General features: G+C 38.1%; 1 protein-coding gene across 11 annotated transcripts in view; it reads left to right on the forward strand.

Annotated features, from left to right (window-relative positions):
* Positions 1-19,700, forward strand: part of GRIK1 (glutamate ionotropic receptor kainate type subunit 1) — a 419,139-nt gene that overhangs the window by 282,323 nt on the left and 117,116 nt on the right. For all 11 annotated transcript variants that reach the window (XM_060297863.1, XM_060297866.1, XM_060297865.1 and 8 more), the window contains 2 exons: positions 12,035-12,088; positions 15,334-15,507. In XM_060297863.1, coding sequence (XP_060153846.1) covers positions 12,035-12,088; positions 15,334-15,507 — 228 coding nt within the window. The remainder of the gene's footprint in view (positions 1-12,034; positions 12,089-15,333; positions 15,508-19,700) is intronic.

Here is a 19,700-nt window from a genome sequence, read left to right on the forward strand (position 1 = left end):
TCCTGTCAACATTTGTGTGCTTTTGTTTCTATTTTGTTTTTCTTTTGTTTCAATTAACATAAAAACAAGACCAGGCAGAAAATGTATTTCTTAAACGCTTGGCTTCCCTCTGCTAAGAAGTGCAATGGCAATGCTGATTAATCAAATAATTTTGTGCATGGATTTTTGTCCCCATATAAGTTATGCCTAACATCTCTGACCAAGGCAAGCAGAGGTAGTTAGATGGGTTTCATTTCATGTTTTCACAGGACAGAAGTACCATCAGCCTTCATCTCTTAGGACAGAAAACATCAAGTCAAGCAGTACAGCTGAGATGTGCTAAAAGGTTGTAATTCTGTGTTTGGGACCTGCACCAGCTAAGTCAGATCCCCAAGTCTGTTATTTCTAATCATAAACACATAAAATAAGCCAAAGACCTTAGGGCTACATTTTACTCAACACTTATTATGTGCCAGGCACTGTGCTAAGCAAGTGAAATGCATCACTCATTTAATTTTTATGAGAAAATTCTGCATACAAGAAACTGACAGATTTCAGAGAGATTTTGTAACTTGCCCAAAGTCACAGAGCCAGCAAGTGGCTAAGCTGGGATTTGAAACTTATCTCAGGATTTAAAAGGAAAAGAAAGTATCCTATTCTGTTACTGTTATGTACACCAAGAAGTCAACTGATTCTCCAAGTAATGGAACCTGGAACACATTTTAGTTAAGCTTCATACTTCTTGGATGTGTTATTTCCTTGATTCTCAAACATCCAATCATCTCTAGTTTACACAAGTTCTCAAGAAATGTTGTTTATATTGAAACCAAGTAGTGAATGTGGTGTGGACATAGTAAAGAAATTCATTTTTTCATTCAACACATATTTGTTGAGCACTGATTGAAGGTGACAAAGATACAACAATGAAAACAACAACAAAACCCAAATCTCTGCCACCTTAAGGCAAAAAGAGACCTTGAAACTGCATGTCACGAGAGTTTAGCTATCTAATGACAATTTACTGGTTGGAGACCATGAAGCTAATTTCTAAAGCAGTAGGGGACTGTGACTAGAGTCTTAGACTGAAAGTTGGGAGATGCAGTTGCAAACTCTGCTCTTCCCCTAATAAGATAAAATAAATGCCATTTATTGGGTAGTCATTGTGTGCCAGAATAGGCTATGTATTTGACTGGAGTGTTATCTATTTACTGCCTCAAAATATCCCATGTTACAGATGAGAAGAATGAGGTTCCAGAGCATACACTCAATAGCAAGGCTGGAATTTCAAACCAGGGTTTAATGTGCCTCTGATCTGAGTTTCTTAGCCCGTCTTAATATGCTACTTTGAGTGAGTCTGTTTGTTTTTCTGAGACCCAGTCACCTCACCTGTAAAATAGGATTGTTGGATTAGATTCTAACTGTTGCTAAGCTTCCCTCCAGCTCTGAGCTTCCATGCATACAAGGAATCAAGAATCCTCTTACTAGCATCTAGACATAAAGAACTTGCACATTGCCTTGTACTTAGTAAGCTTTCAAAGAAATGGGGAAATAATTAAGCAGTTCATTCTTTTGTAAGGTTTTTTAGAGTCCTTTGGTAGTCTTTGAGATACTTAATTGATGAGAAGTTCATTACTTTGGATAAATCCTGACAATGTAATCATGTTGAATCTCAGTTTATACTAACTGGATGATAATTTGCAGATATATAATTTTTTTTGACAACACATTCCTATTCTAATTATGTTTCTCTCAGGCTGATATTAAAATCTCTTTACATTTCCTGAGCACATAGTTTGTTTGGATTATAAAGAGCGGTTCATAGATGTGAGTATGTTATTAATATACACAAGAATTAATTGACCTCTATGAATAATCAAAAATTTACTGAAAGGGTTTGCAATTTGTTTGTATTCTTAGTGTACAGGATGCCCTTTTGAGGATGCTCTAAAACCTCCAATGAGTAGATTTTGAAAAGGACTTAGATTTGTTTCAATCCAAATTGAGAGGTAATAAAAATCACATATGTGCCTCAGAAATGCTCTAATGCTTAATTCCAGCTACATCAAAATTTGGCTGTAATAGGCAATAAGAGAAATTATCTTTGCAAGGAAGGTGGGGGTAATTTAAAAGGAATCATGTAAGGAATTTGAAGATGTGTATAACAAAAAGCATGTCTTAAGCCTGTAGCAGGATCAGTGATCCTCAGCTCTATTCAAAATTTTGAGGATGTCTGTGCCCCTCGGTGTGACTTTCTCAGGGGAAAAGATCCATAGCTTCTATCTGATTCCCTAAAGAAGGCTGAAGACTGAAGCAGGTTAAAAATCACTTCATTATGTTAACCATACCTGCTTCTTCAACCCTTCATAGATGCAAGGTTTTAGCAAAAATATCCCTCCACCCTACTTTCCCCGTGACTGTTAGCCACATACTTTCTGTTATAAGCATGATTCTGTAAGATCTAAATGTCACCATTTATTCAGTTGACATGTATTTGCTGTTTTCTATGTGCTAAAGACTGTGCCAGGGTAAAGGGAGAATAAAGTGCTGTGAAAAACTTCAATGTATTGAATGAGGTTATTTAGTAGAGGACTTAGTTATTTGTTCTTTGCTGCATCTGTAAAATAGGAATGTCATAGCCCATAGCTCATGCTGTTTTGAGAAATGTTAAATGTGACAATGCCTATAAGGCACTAAGCAGCCCACCACTGATGCATGAAGTATTCCACATGTTATGGATTAGCATCGCCAGTATTATCAGTGATATGGTATCTAGGCAGAACTACAAGAGTGATACAGTGCTTCCCAATCCTAACTCTATCACTGCATCACCTCCTCTATCATATCACAATAGTGGTTCCCAAACCTCCTTTCAGTCTGAATTACCAAGTCTCACAACCTTATGAGGATCTCATCTGATGTCATTAAATCTCCATGCCAGACTTAACATATTGCATCTTCCTACTCATCCTTTCCCCCGCCAACCAGAAATACCATTCGCTTACTCAAGCCAGAAACCTGGGAATCTCCTTGGCTCTCCCTCACCTTTCCTATTTATTAGTTACCAAATGCTGTAGATTCTGCCTTCTAAATATGTTTCAGATTCTACCTCCTTTTCTCCATCACTTTCATCATCTTCCTCCTGTGCTAGAACAATTGATCTCTCAGTCACAAGTCCCCTCCCTCTCCTTTTCTCTACCCAGCCTCCATGTGACCTCAAAAACTGTTCATTTTAAATAAAATATCTGATCTTACACCTCTCAAGTTTGAAATTCCTGAGTGCTCGCCCCACCCCTTTATTGCCTTAAGTATAAGCCCGCATTGTTTAGCATGCCATGCAAAGCCCTAAGCACCTTGTGTCCACTGCCATTATAACATCAAGCACACGAAAATATCTATTATTATGTGTATCACACAATTTTAACAATTGCATTACAATTTTTTTTACAAACTATCCTTTCTTTTTTTTTTTAAAGCAGTACTTTTTTTTTTTTTTACTTTTCTGAAGATTTAAATTTATTTATCTATTTATTTATTTATTTTTGGCGGTGTTGGGTCTCCGCTGTGGTGCGCGGACCTCTCACTGAGATGCCCCTCCCCTCTCGTTGCGGAGCACGGGCTTCAGGCGCGCCGGCCTCAGCAGCTGCAGCACTCAGGCTCAGCAGTCGTGGCGCAGGCGCCCAGTTGCTCTGCAGCACGTGGGATCCTCCCGGACCAGGGCTCAAACCCGTGTCCCCTGTATTGGCAGGCTGACTCCTAACCACTGTGCCACCAGGGAAGTCCCAAACTATCTTTTCTTCATGAAAGCTGACCCCGTTAAAGAGGCCAAAGTTCTTCCTGAAAGATCACTAAAGGGATTTAAAATTGGAATCTAATTAATTCTAATATCTAAAGAGATGTTATAATAGAAGAGCTATGTAGGTCTGAATTCCTGACAGAAGGAGGAAAAGTGAGTGAGGCTCCCCATAATACCTGCAGCATCATCCATGGTACAACCTTTTATAATGGAGGCCAGCTCTCTGAACAAGAATAGAGGGGCAACTTATCAAGCTCTCTTGGCTTGATGGATTCATTCCTTAAGATAAAGATCCAATTCCTGTCCTTCTAACTTTGCTCTCACCAAAGAACCATATGTTTTTATTTGGATTCTCAAAGTACAGAAGGACTTTGTACAAATTACTGACTTTCCTCCCACATATACCTCCTATTATAAATATAGCACAAAGAGCCCAGGATTGAAATCAAACCTGGGTTCAAGTACTATAACTATGCTCACATCTATAAACGGGGGATAACACTTCCTCCCCAATAGTAGATAAAGAACCTGTTACAGCAGTGGACATGTTGTAACACTCATCAAATAGTAGTTTTGATCATTATTATTATCCCTTTAAAATATGAGTTTGGTTAATATAAATCAGTGGTTCTCAGCTCTGGCTGTATGTAAGTATCACCTGGAGAGTCTTGGTGTCACAGATACCAATGCCTAGAACATACGCTAGACCAAATAAATCAGAATATTTAGGGATAGGGTACAGTCATGGGTGTTTTCAAAGAGTTCTTTGGAGATACTAATGCACTGAGAAACACTGATAAAAATAATTGTTTTCTAAGCCTGATAGCTACTAGATAAATTGACAAAATAAAGTCATCTAAAAAGCCAAAAATCTGAGAAACAGGACCAAAATTATGATAACTTTATTGTGCTACAGAGATATCATGAGACCAGCAAGACCACCATTTAGTGACTACATGACTAATCTCTCCCTCCAAAGGTCACCCTCAGGCAAATTTGAGGTATAGTTTTTATTACCACCATTACCAAAGAAGCTTATTGCACAAAGATTACAGTGTATGCAACATATTCTCTGTTAAATTTCCAACTTCAAGATTCGTTCAGTTCTTTGCTGTTAAAACTTTTCTTCTACTGTAGTCTTTCTTATACCTCATATTTCCACCAATTTCCCTTGGATATTGCAGAGAGTTTATTCTTTGGGTTCATGTAATCCTCCAAAAGCTCCACTCTCTCCTATTTGCCACGTTGCCTATTTCATTCTGCTAGGGGAAATCTTTTTTTTCCTGCTCTGTTGTCAGCAAGCTGTACTCCTTAAATAGCATAATCTCTTCTGCTGTGCACCTGGATGATGCCATGTGGCTCTTCTAGTAGGATTATCTTCTGAAGCTAAACTAAACCCCATTGGGCTCCACTCCATTTATTAATATCTATTAGTATCAGCTTCCCTTCTTCTTCTGACCATACCTCTGGAGAGAAGCTTATAAAGGAATTAAGACTGAAAGACACTCTCAAATAGTGCAGCTATTCCATTCACCTACACTGTGTGGAATACTCTTTGCTTTCCTTTGATTTCACTTGGAGGCATTAGGAAAGTGGCCTGGGTTTGTAAATGGCATAGCACTATCTTCGAATGGAAGGAAAACCCTAGACTCTTTGTGAGTAGCTGTATCTGTGTACATGCATGTGGTTAGTATATGTACATGAATGGAGGGGCACAAGGAAATTTAGAAAGTTTTCAACTTCAAACAAGTCATTTTTCCTCTTGATACATGCTCTTGATATCAAAATACCAAAATTGTGCAATCTCATAGGCCATAATCCCAGAAAGATGAGCAAATGTGGAGTGTTGGTTTCATATTGTTGCTGTAACAAATTATCACAAATGTAGTGGCTTAAACAATAAAAATTTACTCTTTTACAATTCTGGAGGTCAGAAGTCTAAAATCAAGCTGTTGACGGGGCTATTTTCCTTCTGGAGGGTTCAGGGAATATCTAATTCCTTGTCTTTTCCAGCTTCTAGAAGCTGTCCTCATTCCTTGGCTTGTGGTCCCATATCACATTGCCTTTCATTCCCTCTGTTTCCATCTTCACATCACCTCTCTGCCTTCTGACCATCTGCTTCCATCTTATAAGAACCCTTGTGATTACACTGGGCTCACCTGGATAATCCAGAGTAATTTCCTATAAACTAAGATCCTTAACTTATTCACATCTGCAAAATTCTTTTGCCATGTAAAGTAACATATTAGCAGATTCTGGAAATTAGGATGTGGACATTTTTAAGGGGGCATTATTCATCCTACTCCATAAGGATATGGGTAGTTTTCTACATGTCAGGGTTTTCAGGCATCCAGTGCTATTTTTCCATACACTCCACTGTTACCTTTGTAGATATGTTACAGTCATTCAGTGTTGTACGAGTGTCTTTTTTTGCATCAATAAAGATTGATCTAAAGGCCTAATTTACCTAGCTAATTCTACTGGTGACAACCATTAAAAACTATGTTGCCAAAGGAGCATTCTGCTCAGAGGATAGTGCAGTTGCAGCCTAAAGTACCACAGTTGGCAGGTGAGAAAAATCTACACCCTAGAGCTCAAACTTTCTTCTTAAAACTGCTTCTCTGAGACTTGATATTATTCAACTGGTTTCCTGAAGATTTATTTTATGCTGAAATAACTTATTTCTATCTTGAGGTAAAAACATTATTTTAGCCACATTGTATGTCACATATTTGGAAGTTGTTCACTTGAAATTATTGACTAGAAATCATGTCTGATGGTTTAGAATTTATCCTGATACTGAGAAGGCTATAAAAGGAGCAATACACTTTAGGTTAGTCAATATAAACTTCTAATACACCTATTTTTCAATGGAAAGATGCAGTAATAAAAACCCTTATAAATATTATAAGAATCCCTCAAAAATGCTTAGGAGCACTCCAGGTTCCATTTCAAGTTTCTGCTACGATGATAGCAGCATTATGCCAATTATTTGTGATGTATGAATTGCTTTTAGCAATGGATGCTGAGAGTTTGTGGAGAATTGCTGTCTCCATAGCTCTGCATTGCCTTCAGGAAAATGATCCTGTTGAAATGTGACATAGGCGTCTTTATACCAGGACATGTTATGGCAAGATTTTTCTCAGAGGCTTTCCAAGTGTCTTATAGACCAACTCTCTCACCAACCATAGGAATTAGACTCCACAAACTCTCTTCATCTAGACTTGGACGAGGGTTCTCAAGACAAACTAAAATATGGTCTTTGTGATGCTCAGGCTGTATGTGATACATTTACTCATCTAAATCCAAAAGACCGTCTTTGCAAAGAACAACAGAGCTCGACCAGGAAGAATCAATACTACTGTGAACAAGGCCATGAGAGTTCTATTGTAAAAGTCCAGAGAACAGCTGGGCAAATGTGGAGCCATGATAGTTAATGAACAACAGTGCTTCAGAGAACCTTGATAACAGTGGGGTCATTAGAGTTGTCCTTCCAAGAGTCAACTGTCAATGAGTTCTTTTTTTTTTTTTTAGCATGCTTATTAGAGTATAATTGCTTTACAATGGTGTGTTAGTTTCTGCTGTACAACAAAGTGAATCAGCTATATGTATACATATATCTCCATATCCCCTCCTTCTAGCGTCTCCCTCCCACCCTCCCTATCCCACCCCTCTAGGTGGTCACAAAGCACCGAGCTGATCTCCCTGTGCTATGCAGCTGCTCCCCACTAGCTATCTATTTTACATTTGATAGTGTATATATGTCCATGCCACCCTCTCACTTCGTCCCAGCTTCCCCTTCCCCCTCCCTGTGTCCTCAAGTCCATTCTCAAAACTGAGTTATTTGTAGTGAGGTGGATGGACCTAGAGTCTGTCATACAGAGTGAAGTAAGTCAGAAGGAGAAAAACAAATACCATATGCTAACACATATATCTGGAATCTAAAAAAAAAAAAATGGTTCTGATGAACCTAGGGGGCAGGACAGGAGTAAAGATGCCAATGAGTTTTATTCTGCTTTCTGATGATTCATTTTGACTACAAAAGAAAGAAAACAGTAATTATTTTCTAGCCACTGAAACAATAGAATAGTCTGTGGCATTTCCATGATAGCATAATACAGAGAAAGCCTTCACGTAGGTGTCAGCCTCTCTTCCCTTCACTCGTTTAAGGATTGTGTTATCTAGATAGAAAGGAATGTCATACGTATGCAGAGTATGTAGGACTTTCAGTATTTTGGTATTGTTCTCTGTATTAGCCAGGGTTCTCCAGAGAAACAGAACCCATAGGAAATATATATGAAGAGATTCATTATGAAGAATTGATTCACTTAACTATGGAGGCTGAGAAGGCCCACAGTCTGCCATTTGCAAGCTAGAGACCCAGAAATGCTGTGGTGTAATTACAGTCTGAAACTATAGGCTTGAAAATCAGAAGAGTCAGTGGTGAAAATCTCAGTCAAAGAGCAGGAGAACGCCAAAGTCCCAGCTTAGGCAGTCAGGCAGGAAGGAAAAGGGGTGAATTCCTTCTTCCTCTGCCTCTTTATTCTAATCAAGCTCTCAGTGGATTGGATGATGCCCACCATATTGGGAAGAGTCATCTGCTCTCTCAAAAGCTTATTTCATCTGGAAACAGCCTCACAGACACATCCATAAATAACGTTTAATCTGGGCACCCCTCGGCCCAGTAAAGTTGACATGTAAAATGAACCACCATCATCTACAAGAACTTTTGAGTTCTTATCATTGATTCTGCAAGGACATAGAATATGATTAACTATGAATGGTATTTTGTTAGAGGCTTTTTGTTACCCTAACCCAACCCAGCTATATCAGATCTGAATACTTCATCTCTCTTTATGGAAAAAAAAATATTCCGCTTCTCCCAACCATGATAATTTATTCATGTTATATCTTTATTATACAAAGAACTGAAGCAGCCTAGAAAAATACATTTGAAAAAAGTCATAAATATTTTTTAAGAAAGGGACAGAGTTGGTACCAAGGGAAAAGTTAAAGAAAAACATAAAGCTGAATGGCATTAGCACATAGAATATATACCCTATGTTCCTGAGTAGTTGCTAATGGAGGACCCACAATTTTGACCCTAAAGTCTCTAGTAATCAAAAGAAAGTCATGACATACCTTGAAGTATTCATAAAACAGACAATTGTATTTATTCAGAAAAACAAAACAAAAACAAAAAAATGGCTTGTCTGGCACTGATAATCATGGTAGTCACTTGTCAGGGTGAGTGAGATCTCTGGAGGGTGACATATGTCAGTATCTTTCCCACTTCCTTGGCCAAAACCAGTGCATGGCTCCACCCAAGCACAAGGGGCCAGGAAATACAATCACATCACATTGGAAAATTGGAAATGGCACTAATGAAGTCCACGTTATGGGTCTTCCAAAATCAAGAAGACTAATAGGTATTAAATACATCCCTACTATAGATATAAAATGTTATTGAAAGGGCTAGGTTTTTACAGTCTATCAATCTATGTCAATAATAAGGTTTCAAGTGGATATTTAGTAAGAATAATTCTGTTAGGAAACAACCATTATTAAAGTATTGGTGGAAGCAATTAAGGGGAACGTGCCATCAGTACAAATAGTATTGACAGCCACATTTATTACTTATTAGTGTGTGTGATGTGATGTGTTTTGAACCATTAAAAATGATTTAAATAGAGCCAAAACTAGTTCCTAGTAATACTGTCTTGGTAAAGTGTACACTGCCTAAGTCAGTGCCTCCTGGTCAATCCAGCAAAATACAGTAAAAAAAATTCAAACAAGGTAGTGTTTGTTAATAAAAAGTCAGTTTTGCAAAGAACCATTTAAAAATCCCCATATCATGATTACACTATTTGAAAAACTGACATTTATCTTGATATGACATTTTCGTAAACCGTTAATGACTTTTAGCTGAAATACCAACATGCAGAGAGAATCGTGGTGTGAATGCTATAGAGTATAAAGTATACTACCATTTGACAGCAGAGCAGCCAATCCCAACCAGTCTACAAACCATTATAAAGAGCTTTGGTGCTCTTGGCTTTATTTCTATCTAAAAATTTCTCATTCACCCATGTCCTAGAGAGTCCATAAAATTGACAGCTCAGTGATCCATGACTATACTTTTTTCTTAATTTTCATTTCTAGGAAATTCAAGGGAAGAACCAGGAAGCACTGACCCAGGCACTAGGTAGGAAAGTCAAGAAGGGGTACTTTTCTAGTATATCAAATAAAAAGTGTATCTGGAAGTCCCAAGGATTCTTTCTGCTACAAAAGCAGGTCCATTAGTTATTTATTCACTGCATCTGCATGACTCTTTTCTAACATTAAGTAACAGACATATCAAATGAATATTTGCTTCCAGAAATTATAAATAATAATAATTAGTTGAATGGTTGCTTAAAAAAAAAGCCTATACTCTCAAATGGTGATCAAATGCCCCCACAATAAAGTTTAAAAAGAAAAATTAGCCCATGTGAAAAGCTGGAAACTCAGGTGCCTTTGTGTTTTTTCAGCAACAATATTTTAAACCCCAGTGTCCAGGTCTATATCTTGACATAAAACTTTCCAGTTCCCTTTTAAGAGATAGTCTTGCCTGCAATTATACTAACAACCTAAATGAAAAATTGAATTCCTGACTGACCTCAGCAGGTTAGCTCTTTATGCTCCAGTGATATAAGAGACCAGCTAATAAGAGCTCACCACGCATGATTTTCAATGTTATTGATGGCCCTAAAGCAATCCTACCCTTTTAAAAATCCTTTTGTGCACCTGGTCTTGTTATCACCATAGGAGTGACTTACATACTGTGGGCTTATGATTCATAGATAGAGTTTCCTGTCATTTTTCTTGCCTTCATGACATTACAATTTCACCAAATATTCCTCTGGTTTCCATGTTAGCAGAGAGGGCATAAGAAGTGTCAGATCTGTGCTCATGTATGTTACATGCCATCTCCAAATACCCTCTCCATTTTTTATCCCCTTTCATGTAAAATCATTCTAGTTTACATATCTTAGACACCTTATAAGAACTTCAATAACTTGTGTTGCTTTTCTGAAGAATCTTTTCAATCCATCTTTTCAACTGAAGTTATGAAAGTCCTTGTTCCTTAATGCAAATGGACATGTTTTCCATAAAGCAGTGATTATCAGCCGCTGCTGTGAAATACAGAAGCTCCACTCTCAGAAATTCTAATTCTGGATGTCTCTGGGATGGAGCCTAAGAATATCTGATTTTAAAACCTCCAGAGGGGATTTTCATTTGCATCCAGAATATATCAGAGTTGTGGGGGAACTGTCTTGAAAGTTTCATTTCTGAGTCTTCTGCATTCATTTCTATGCAAATACCAAAAATACAGCACTTAAACAGTCCTTTGTGACCTGCACCAAGGAAGGTGATACTCTTGATTTAAAAGATTGATGACAATATCTTATCTCCAAAGCATTTGCAACTGTTTCTTCTCAGTGGACACCATTTTCAGGAATCCAAAAGTAAGATCACAGTTTTAAGAAACTATCTCTACCTAGAACCCCTGTCCTTTCTGTCTACCTCCTTCTTGCCCCTCCCCACCAAATAAAGACAATATACACAGGATGTTTAGAACTGTCAGGGTCCCAATTAGGTAACAGACTCAGAATTAAGAGGCAGCGAGACTTGGTATAAAAATAGTCCCCATCCTTCTATCTATAAACAATCCTCTCTTCCCCTACTCACTCTATGGGATAAGATGGAAAAGGGGTAGAGAGAAGGGTTTCCGAGATATACATATTTATAAATCCTCATTCAAATATATCTACATATCAGTATTGCCAATTTAACATTTAATGAGTTTTACTCTGAGGCATTATGATAAGTACTAAAGCTAAGGAGATCAATAAAATATATATCTAAGCATAGGATTACTCAGAAACCCAGGGAGTAGGAAAGGCAAAACTCTCTGCCATTATGGACAACTCCAGATATAAAATTTGTTGAGCATAAACTATTTTTAAATTTGATCGTCAGATCAATTACTTCCATGAAGGTCAAACATAGCATACTGAAAGTGCATTGGATGGAGGTCAGTGGCCTGGATCCTAGCTCCACATCAATAATTGGTTTGTCTCAGGTTTCTGATCTACTTGGTCTATGGATTTCCAAAGCCCCTTCCTATTCTATGCCTCCAAGCTATTGCAGTCAACCTACTAATTATCTATTTCTTATTATAATTCTGTTTCTGATTCTTCTCTTATTTCTCTTTTGCAGATCCTGTTCATGGGCATGATGACTGAGTACTATCATTACTTTTTCACAACCCTGGTAAGCATATCTGGTGGAAATGTATTCCACACTATAAAAAAAATCTTCAGTTATTTTTAAGTCAGCCCCACCAGTGTCAAGGCAAGTTATTGTCATGGAGATTTGTTTTACTTTCCTAAGAACCCTCTAAATCCAGAAATGTTGAACAGCAGGTGTCTTCCTTCCTTTCTTTCTTTCTTTCATTCTTTCTTTCCCTTTCTTTCTTTGTTTCTTTCTTTCTTCTTTATTTCCTTCCTTCCTTCCTTCTTTCCTTCCTTCCCTTTTTCTTTCTTTCTCTTTCTTTCTTTCTTTCTTTCTTTCTTTCTTTCTTTCTTTCTTTCTTTTTTTCTTTTTTTCTTTCTTTCTTTCTTTCTTTTTCCTTTCTTAACTAGCATCAATGCAAGTGCACCCAGAAAGGAATTCAAATCAAGCTTTCATTAAATAGAAACTGCCAAAGTACAAACTATTAATACAGAAGAATCATCTACATTTTCTATATACATTAGAGGGCACACTGAAGTGTATCTTGGCATTCTTTGATCTGATGTGATTTCCCCACCTGTGTCCAGTGGATAGCTGGATTAGCCAAGGTTCACCTGTCAGGTGTTTTGAAGACCGTCAAGATAAAGAGCTTGGGAGATGCTTTCCACGTTGAACATTTTTCATCATAAGAAAAATCATGGCTCTAAGCTGGAGAAATTCAAAAGAAACTATACAACTTTAAATTTTGACAGATTATCAGATCAAGGAGAATGATTCAGGCAGTTAACAAATCAAAATGATGTGATAGTTCTCACCACACACACACACACACACACACACACATGCACACACACACACAACACACCCCTCCCAACACATACATTCCACTCTTTTACGTGAGAAGAAAATACAGAGCCAACCTCCGTTTCTAACCTATAAAAGTGTGTCGACTAAAATCTACCCAGATTTTGGGAGATTCAGTAAGAGTATCATTTTACCAAATAAAACTGGCAAGGCAGGCTAGTACGTTAGGGAAATCAAAGAATTTGGAACAAGGATCAGGCAGCTACCATACACATACTTCTAGAAGTAGTAAATTCAACTCCTAACTCAAGTATTTCTAAGAGCATGAAGGGTTGCAGAGGATGCCATGAGACAAATGCTTTGGGGCAGTTGTCAAAATTATCACTGCTCCTGAGCTTGGAGCTAGGGAGTGGGATGCAGGGCAGAAATTCCTGAACTAAAGTTTCCGTGGTCTTCCCTCCTTCATTGACATCCTGATCAGGTCCTCTGTCAGAACAGTTGAGGGAGACCCTGAGAACTGGAAAGTATCTTACTCTGATCACAAATATGGTCCTTTCCCCATCACCATGAACACGTAGGTCTTACTCAAGGTGAGATTGCCATCTGCCTTAGAACTTCCTATCCTTCCCAGGTGTACACACCAGTTGAGTTAGCTTCATTGAAGTTTGAGAAAAATATAAACAAAGAAACCTAAGAAGGTTGGTCTTCAATGGAAGGACAAACCAGTTGCCCTCACACTCTTTCTTTCCTCAACCTCCACTAACAAGGGGATGTTGAAAATTGGGCCTCAAATTTTCCATATTGTATATTGCATAGAAACAATTTGGAAACCAAGCTAATTTTGCACATGCTTAATGTATCCATTTTAGCACATTGTATTTTTGTACTGTTGAATTAATAAGGGATTCAATATGCATCCTGGAAGTTTCTGTCTGAACCCCCTGTATCTTGAGTAACTTACCTTCTATTCATTGAGTGTGCTAAAGGAATCATTCTTCCTTGGGTCTTATTCTTTAAATTTGCTTCTTTAAGCAATTTCCTTTGGTTTTATCTGCATTCTGCCATGCTTTGCTTTTATATTCCTACCACTCTTGCTCATGAGTATTAATGAAACTTAAAGAAAAAATTAGTTAATGCAAGGGAAATAAATATAACAATTTAAAAGGCAGTATACTTTTTCTTACATGAGCGAGTTCAGAGGTGCATTCTTATAGTTCTACAGTCTAATCCAAAGTTATCTTGGGAAGAACTAGTGATGTAGAAAAGAGTTATTCAAAATAATAAATCTATATGCATCTTCTGCACATATAAATCATGGAGTGTTTCTGAAGCTACTTCTCTTTAGTAACCACTATCATCAGAAATAATGTACTGTTTTGTATTGTTCTTTCATAAAGCAGTTACATTGGTAAGTAACTTTTATGGAAGTTTTTCTCTTTTATTAACAAATGCTATTTTGAAAGTTTGGTTTATTCATAAATGTGAGATACTTTAATGATATGTTTTAGTGTCTAACATTTCTTTACAGGAAAAAGTTGAAATAATCACTTAAGTCTATTTTAAATATGAGTCAACATAAACTTCTGGTTTACACTCAGCTTCACCTGTAATGGAAAATACTAGAGTGGGTTCAAGTTTTTTCCCTGCATCATTATCTAAAAGGGAACAAATACTACTGTTAAGATACATCAACACAACCATAGGCTCCAGTTTATTCTCTGAAGAGAACACTTTGGTTCTTATTCTAAGCTTGTGAAAATGCTAACTCTTTCTACTTTTATCATTTTTAATATTGCTCAGGACTTATTTGCCCCAGGCATTCTTTATGCTCTCATTATATGGGACATAGGTTATTTTCAGTGAGCAAGGGAATGTTTTTTTTTTCTTTTTTCTTTTTTGCTGAGAGTTATCTTTCCATCAAATGTATATGCAAGTTCCAAACTTCACCTCCTTTGCAAGATTCAAGGCAGCCTGGGGCAGCAAGTTTTGAGGGAGAAGGGTGGTACTACCACTGACAAGTGAATCATTCTCAGACCAGTCACATCACAACTCAGAACCACAGTTTCCTCATCTAGAAAATAAAAGCAGTGAATCAAATGGACACAAACATCCCTTTCAATTCCCCAAAGACTATATCCTAGGAACAGAATTCTCTAGCTTCTCAGAATGTCACATCCTGTTCCCAAGGGCATACTAATTATTGGCAGCTAAATTCTTGTTCTTGGTTTATACCAACTTTAACGGTATTGCAAAAAAAAGAAAAAGAAAAAAGGATGAAAATGAAAACTAATTACTTAGAGTTTGTCAGGCAGCATGCAAGTGAAAAACAAGAGGAAATGTTCTTTTATAGAACCAGTGTGATGATGGCTGCCATTCTTGTTTTAATCATTTGTTGCTTCTACAATCATTAGTTCTCTTTTGCCTAAAGAGCACAGAAAATGTTAACTCTTTCTACTTTTATCATTTTTAATACTGCGCAGGACTTATTTGCTTTAGATCTGGAACTCTATAGGTACAGTGGTGTAAATATGACCGGGTTTCGGCTGCTTAATGTTGACAATCCTCACGTGTCATCCATCATTGAGAAGTGGTCCATGGAGAGACTGCAGGCCCCACCCAGACCTGGGACTGGCCTTTTGGATGGCATGATGACAGTAAGTAGTTTTAAAATAAAATCATTTGAGATGATGTTTGACTTCCTTAGAGGTTAGGTTAAGAATCTCATATGCTTGGGCTTCCCTGGTGGTGCAGTGGTTGAGAGTCCACCTGCCGATGCAGGGGACACGGGTTCGTGCCCCAGTCTGGGAAGATCCCACATGCCGCGGAGCAGCTGTGCCCGTGAGCCATGACCGCTGAGCCTGCGCGTCCGGAGCCTGTGCTCCGCAACGGGAGAGGCCACAACAGTGAGAGGCCCGCGTACCGAAAAAAAAAAAAAAAAAAAAAAGAATCTCATATGCTTTTCATAGTGAGAGGAAAAGTGTTATAACCTGTGCCTTGACTTGTATGAGAAGAGGAGGAAACATTTTATGTACAGTAAGTTCCCTACATATGAACGAGTTCCCTTCCAAGAGCACGTTCGTAAGTCCAATTTGTTCGTAAGTCCAAGAAAGTTTGCCTTGGTACCCAGCTAACACAATAGGCTATATAATACTGTACTATAATAGATTTATAATACTTTTCACAGAAATAATACATAGAAAACAAACAAACACAAAAAATAAAGGAAACATTTTTAATCTTACAGTACAGTACCTTGAAAAGTACAGTAGTACAGGCCAACAGCTGGCATACAGAGGCTGGCATCGAGTGAACAGGCAAGAAGAGTTACTGACTGGAGATGGGAGAGGAGGTGGGAGATGGTAGAGCTGACAGATCATCAGCAATAGGAGACGGAGGGAAAACTGCAATTTCACTCACGCCTGAAGTTGATGAAACACACATTTGAATCTTTGAAAGTTCACAACTTGAAGGTTCATATATAGGGACTACTATTTTGAAAGCCTGTGCATGGCTACTATCAAAAACTGCTATTTTCAGCTTCCTGAGAGTAATGGCCTCAGATAAAAAAGTTAACAGGAGTAGCCACCACTATCAGCCAAATGGAGACAAAGCATAAACAAAAGCAAGGGTAAGTGGGGAGAGGGTTGCCCCTGGGAAAGTGACCTTGGGAAGGAGGGAGGGAAAGAGAGGAGCAAGCTGCCTATAAAGGTTCTGCAGAACCAGCTTGCCTTCCTCACTTCTGCTACATCTCAGCAAGCAGAAGTGCATGTGGAAAAATCTGGATTTCCATAGAGTTGGTGTGTTCACATTCTTCCCGTCCTGGGTACATGGAGGTACACCTCTGCAGACACTGACAGTGCTTTATACCAGCCATATGTCGCTCTCGAAGCAGATGCCAAGCCTGCCTCCTAAGGAGAGACAGGTACTCTGCTGAACAGATAAATTGCAAACTGCCTCGTCAGAGAGCTTCTCACTAACATCATTTGTCTCTTGTTGTCAAATGCACTTCTCTAATGAAGCTCCCTGTGTGATGGAAGAAAATTGCAGGAAAAAAAAAAAAAAAGATTTCTGTGCCGGAACAGTGTCATCCAAAGGAAAAGATATTGGGAATGTGGGCAGGTAATAGCATTTTAAATTGACATAGTATTTCATTCTCTGTTCCCATCATCAGGAGAAACACTATTGCTTTTAAGATGCAATTTACTGGTAACTGAAAGGTATCATCGCACATAGAAATAAACTTGAGATTTCTCTTCTTTTTCTACCTTCTTTAAATGAGGTACAAATGACAAAAAAGAATAAATGAATAAATGAAGTGGTTCTGGAGGATCCCATGTTCAAGGTCTCTGTTTTTTTAAACCTGAAATAACTCAAAATACACAAAGAGATCTGAAAGATAATGATAGAAAGCATTTTGGTACAAATGAGTCTTAAGATGATTTGAAACATTGCTTTGAATAAGAGTAAGTAGAGAATACCCAGGGAAATAGTAGACTTCTGAAAAGGAAGAAGAAAAGCTAAAGAAAGAGAGAGAAAAGGAGGGAGAGGGAGCGAGTGAGCGAGAGAGAAAGAGGTGCTAATTTTGGGGGGGGTTTCCTGCTGGATTTATAATTCCATTGTGTTCAAATATGATTCAAAATCTTCTGCCCATACCCCAACCCCACCTCCCAAACAAGATCTCTATCACAGGATGAGGTTTTTACCTATGCTTGGTATGTACGTCTAAAAGAGTTATAGTTTGGAGCTATATTAACACAGATTGTGGATTCGCGACAAACATCAAATATTCATCACAAGTATGGCTTAATGTAGCAAAGAAGTGCCTGTTCCCTTCAGTTATACTGAGCTGACACAACAGTTTGTACATATTGACTGAGATGAGGCAAACCACTGAATGAGGGAGATAGAGCCATTCCATTCTCACCCAATCAGGCCCAGCGGTCCTGTGGACACGAAGCATGGCAGAGCCAAGTTCCCAGTGGATGAGAGATCCCATTCGGTCTAGAGTTTCTCATTGTCTTTTCATCTAACCAGAGGGATCTCTGTTATTATTGCTGTTATTGTTATTATAATAAACTATAAAAAGGAAATGGGGATTTATTAGGACAGAAGACGGTGGCTCACCAGGTTGCTCTAAAATTGGGTACAGTAGCTATATTAGGGCATGACATTATTAGTCGAAAACAGTGGTAGCACTCAGCTGCCCACTAGTAGTCGGATCCCATCGTCATTTCAAGATAGAGCCTTGAAATTGATCCTGTGAAGCATAGTGTTGATCTTTATTTATCCAAAGAGTCCATTTTGCAGTTCACTGTTTCCTTTTGGCTTCTAGTAGAGGCAGCTAATTTGGGGATATAGAAACAGAGTCACAGAAAGGTTAAAGGACAAGTATAAGGGCATCCAACGGACTGATCATTGAGTCAAGAGAGCACACCTCAAGTCCCCAAGCCCGGGCCCAGCGCTAACAGGTCTTTGTTCTCAAATTGCCTCTGTACTCAAACTCTTTCTTCTCTACCTTAAAATTAAAAAGCCCTTTGGTTTCAATTCCACTGGGCCTATATATCTCAGGTCCAGCATTCCATTCATTTTTGCACCTCCAGGATTTGCTGCTTCCATTGCCTAGAACCTTCCCTTCTTCAGGTTTGCTCAAATGCTACCTCATGGGAGAGGCCTTCTATGAACCTGCTACCTAATATAGTAGTCCCCTTCCTGTTATTCCCCCTCCCCTAACCTGCTTTACCTTTCTCTGTAGCCCTTATGACAATACGTCATATTTATATTTGTTCGTTGTCATCCCCTATAACAACATAAACTCCATGAAGCTGGAGATTTTGTCTTTTCGTGTTCTGCTCTATTCCCAGCACTAGGAAAGGGCTGGCACAGAGCAGATCTTCAATAAATATGTATTTAATACAGGAATTAACGTGCTAAATAAATATGAATTGAAGTCTACTAAGACTCAAGATATTAAATGAAAAATATTCATGTAGGCCAGAAATAATACTGCAAAAGTTCAAAGAGAGCTTCTATAAATAAGAAATGGACGTGATTAGTAAATAGATTATTCTAAAGTAATAATATTATTTGAAAAATTAGCCATAGACTAGCCACTATTAATATTTAAGTAATACCCTACTATAATGGAATTTCTTTCTCCTAAATCACACGCATTATCCCACCATTCTCCAAAGTGAATTTCCCTGTAGCCCTTTATAGTCATATTTTTCTGTGTGCCGCATACATACACAGATGCACATATGAATATATAATATAGGAATTTTTCTAACTTATGTATTTTTACTTTCCACCTGCTTATCTATTTTCCTCTTCAAAGTTTTAACTATTAAGAATTTCTTAGAACGTCATACACTAAAAATATCCTCAAAGAATAGTATTATGTCAAAACACATCCAAATCTGAAAATAAGAAGTAGGCCATGTCTAAGCCAAAAAATTTTGACTTCAGATTTAAGAAACATAAATTTAATTAGAGAAAAAATATTGACTTTAAAAGACAGGGTTACGGGCTTCCCTGGTGGCTCAGTGGTTGAGAGTCCGCCTGCCGATACAGGGGACAAGGGTTCGTGTCCCAGTCTGGGAAGATCCCACATGCAGCGGAGCGGCTGGACCCGTGAGCCATGGCCGTTGAGCCTGCGCGTCCGGAGCCTGTACTCCGCAACGGGAGAGGCCACGACAGTGAGAGGCCCACGTACCGCAAAAAAACAAAAACCAAAAACAGGGTTAAAATTGAGTTAAGAAAACTGTTACCGAGTCAATAGAGTTCAAAAATAGTGAAACTCATTATTTGAAAACATCTTGAGATATTAAAAAAAGTGTTTCATCAACCA

The sequence above is a fragment of the Globicephala melas genome, chromosome 4 (genome assembly GCF_963455315.2).
Source record: "Globicephala melas chromosome 4, mGloMel1.2, whole genome shotgun sequence".
Classification (NCBI taxonomy): domain Eukaryota; kingdom Metazoa; phylum Chordata; class Mammalia; order Artiodactyla; family Delphinidae; genus Globicephala; species Globicephala melas.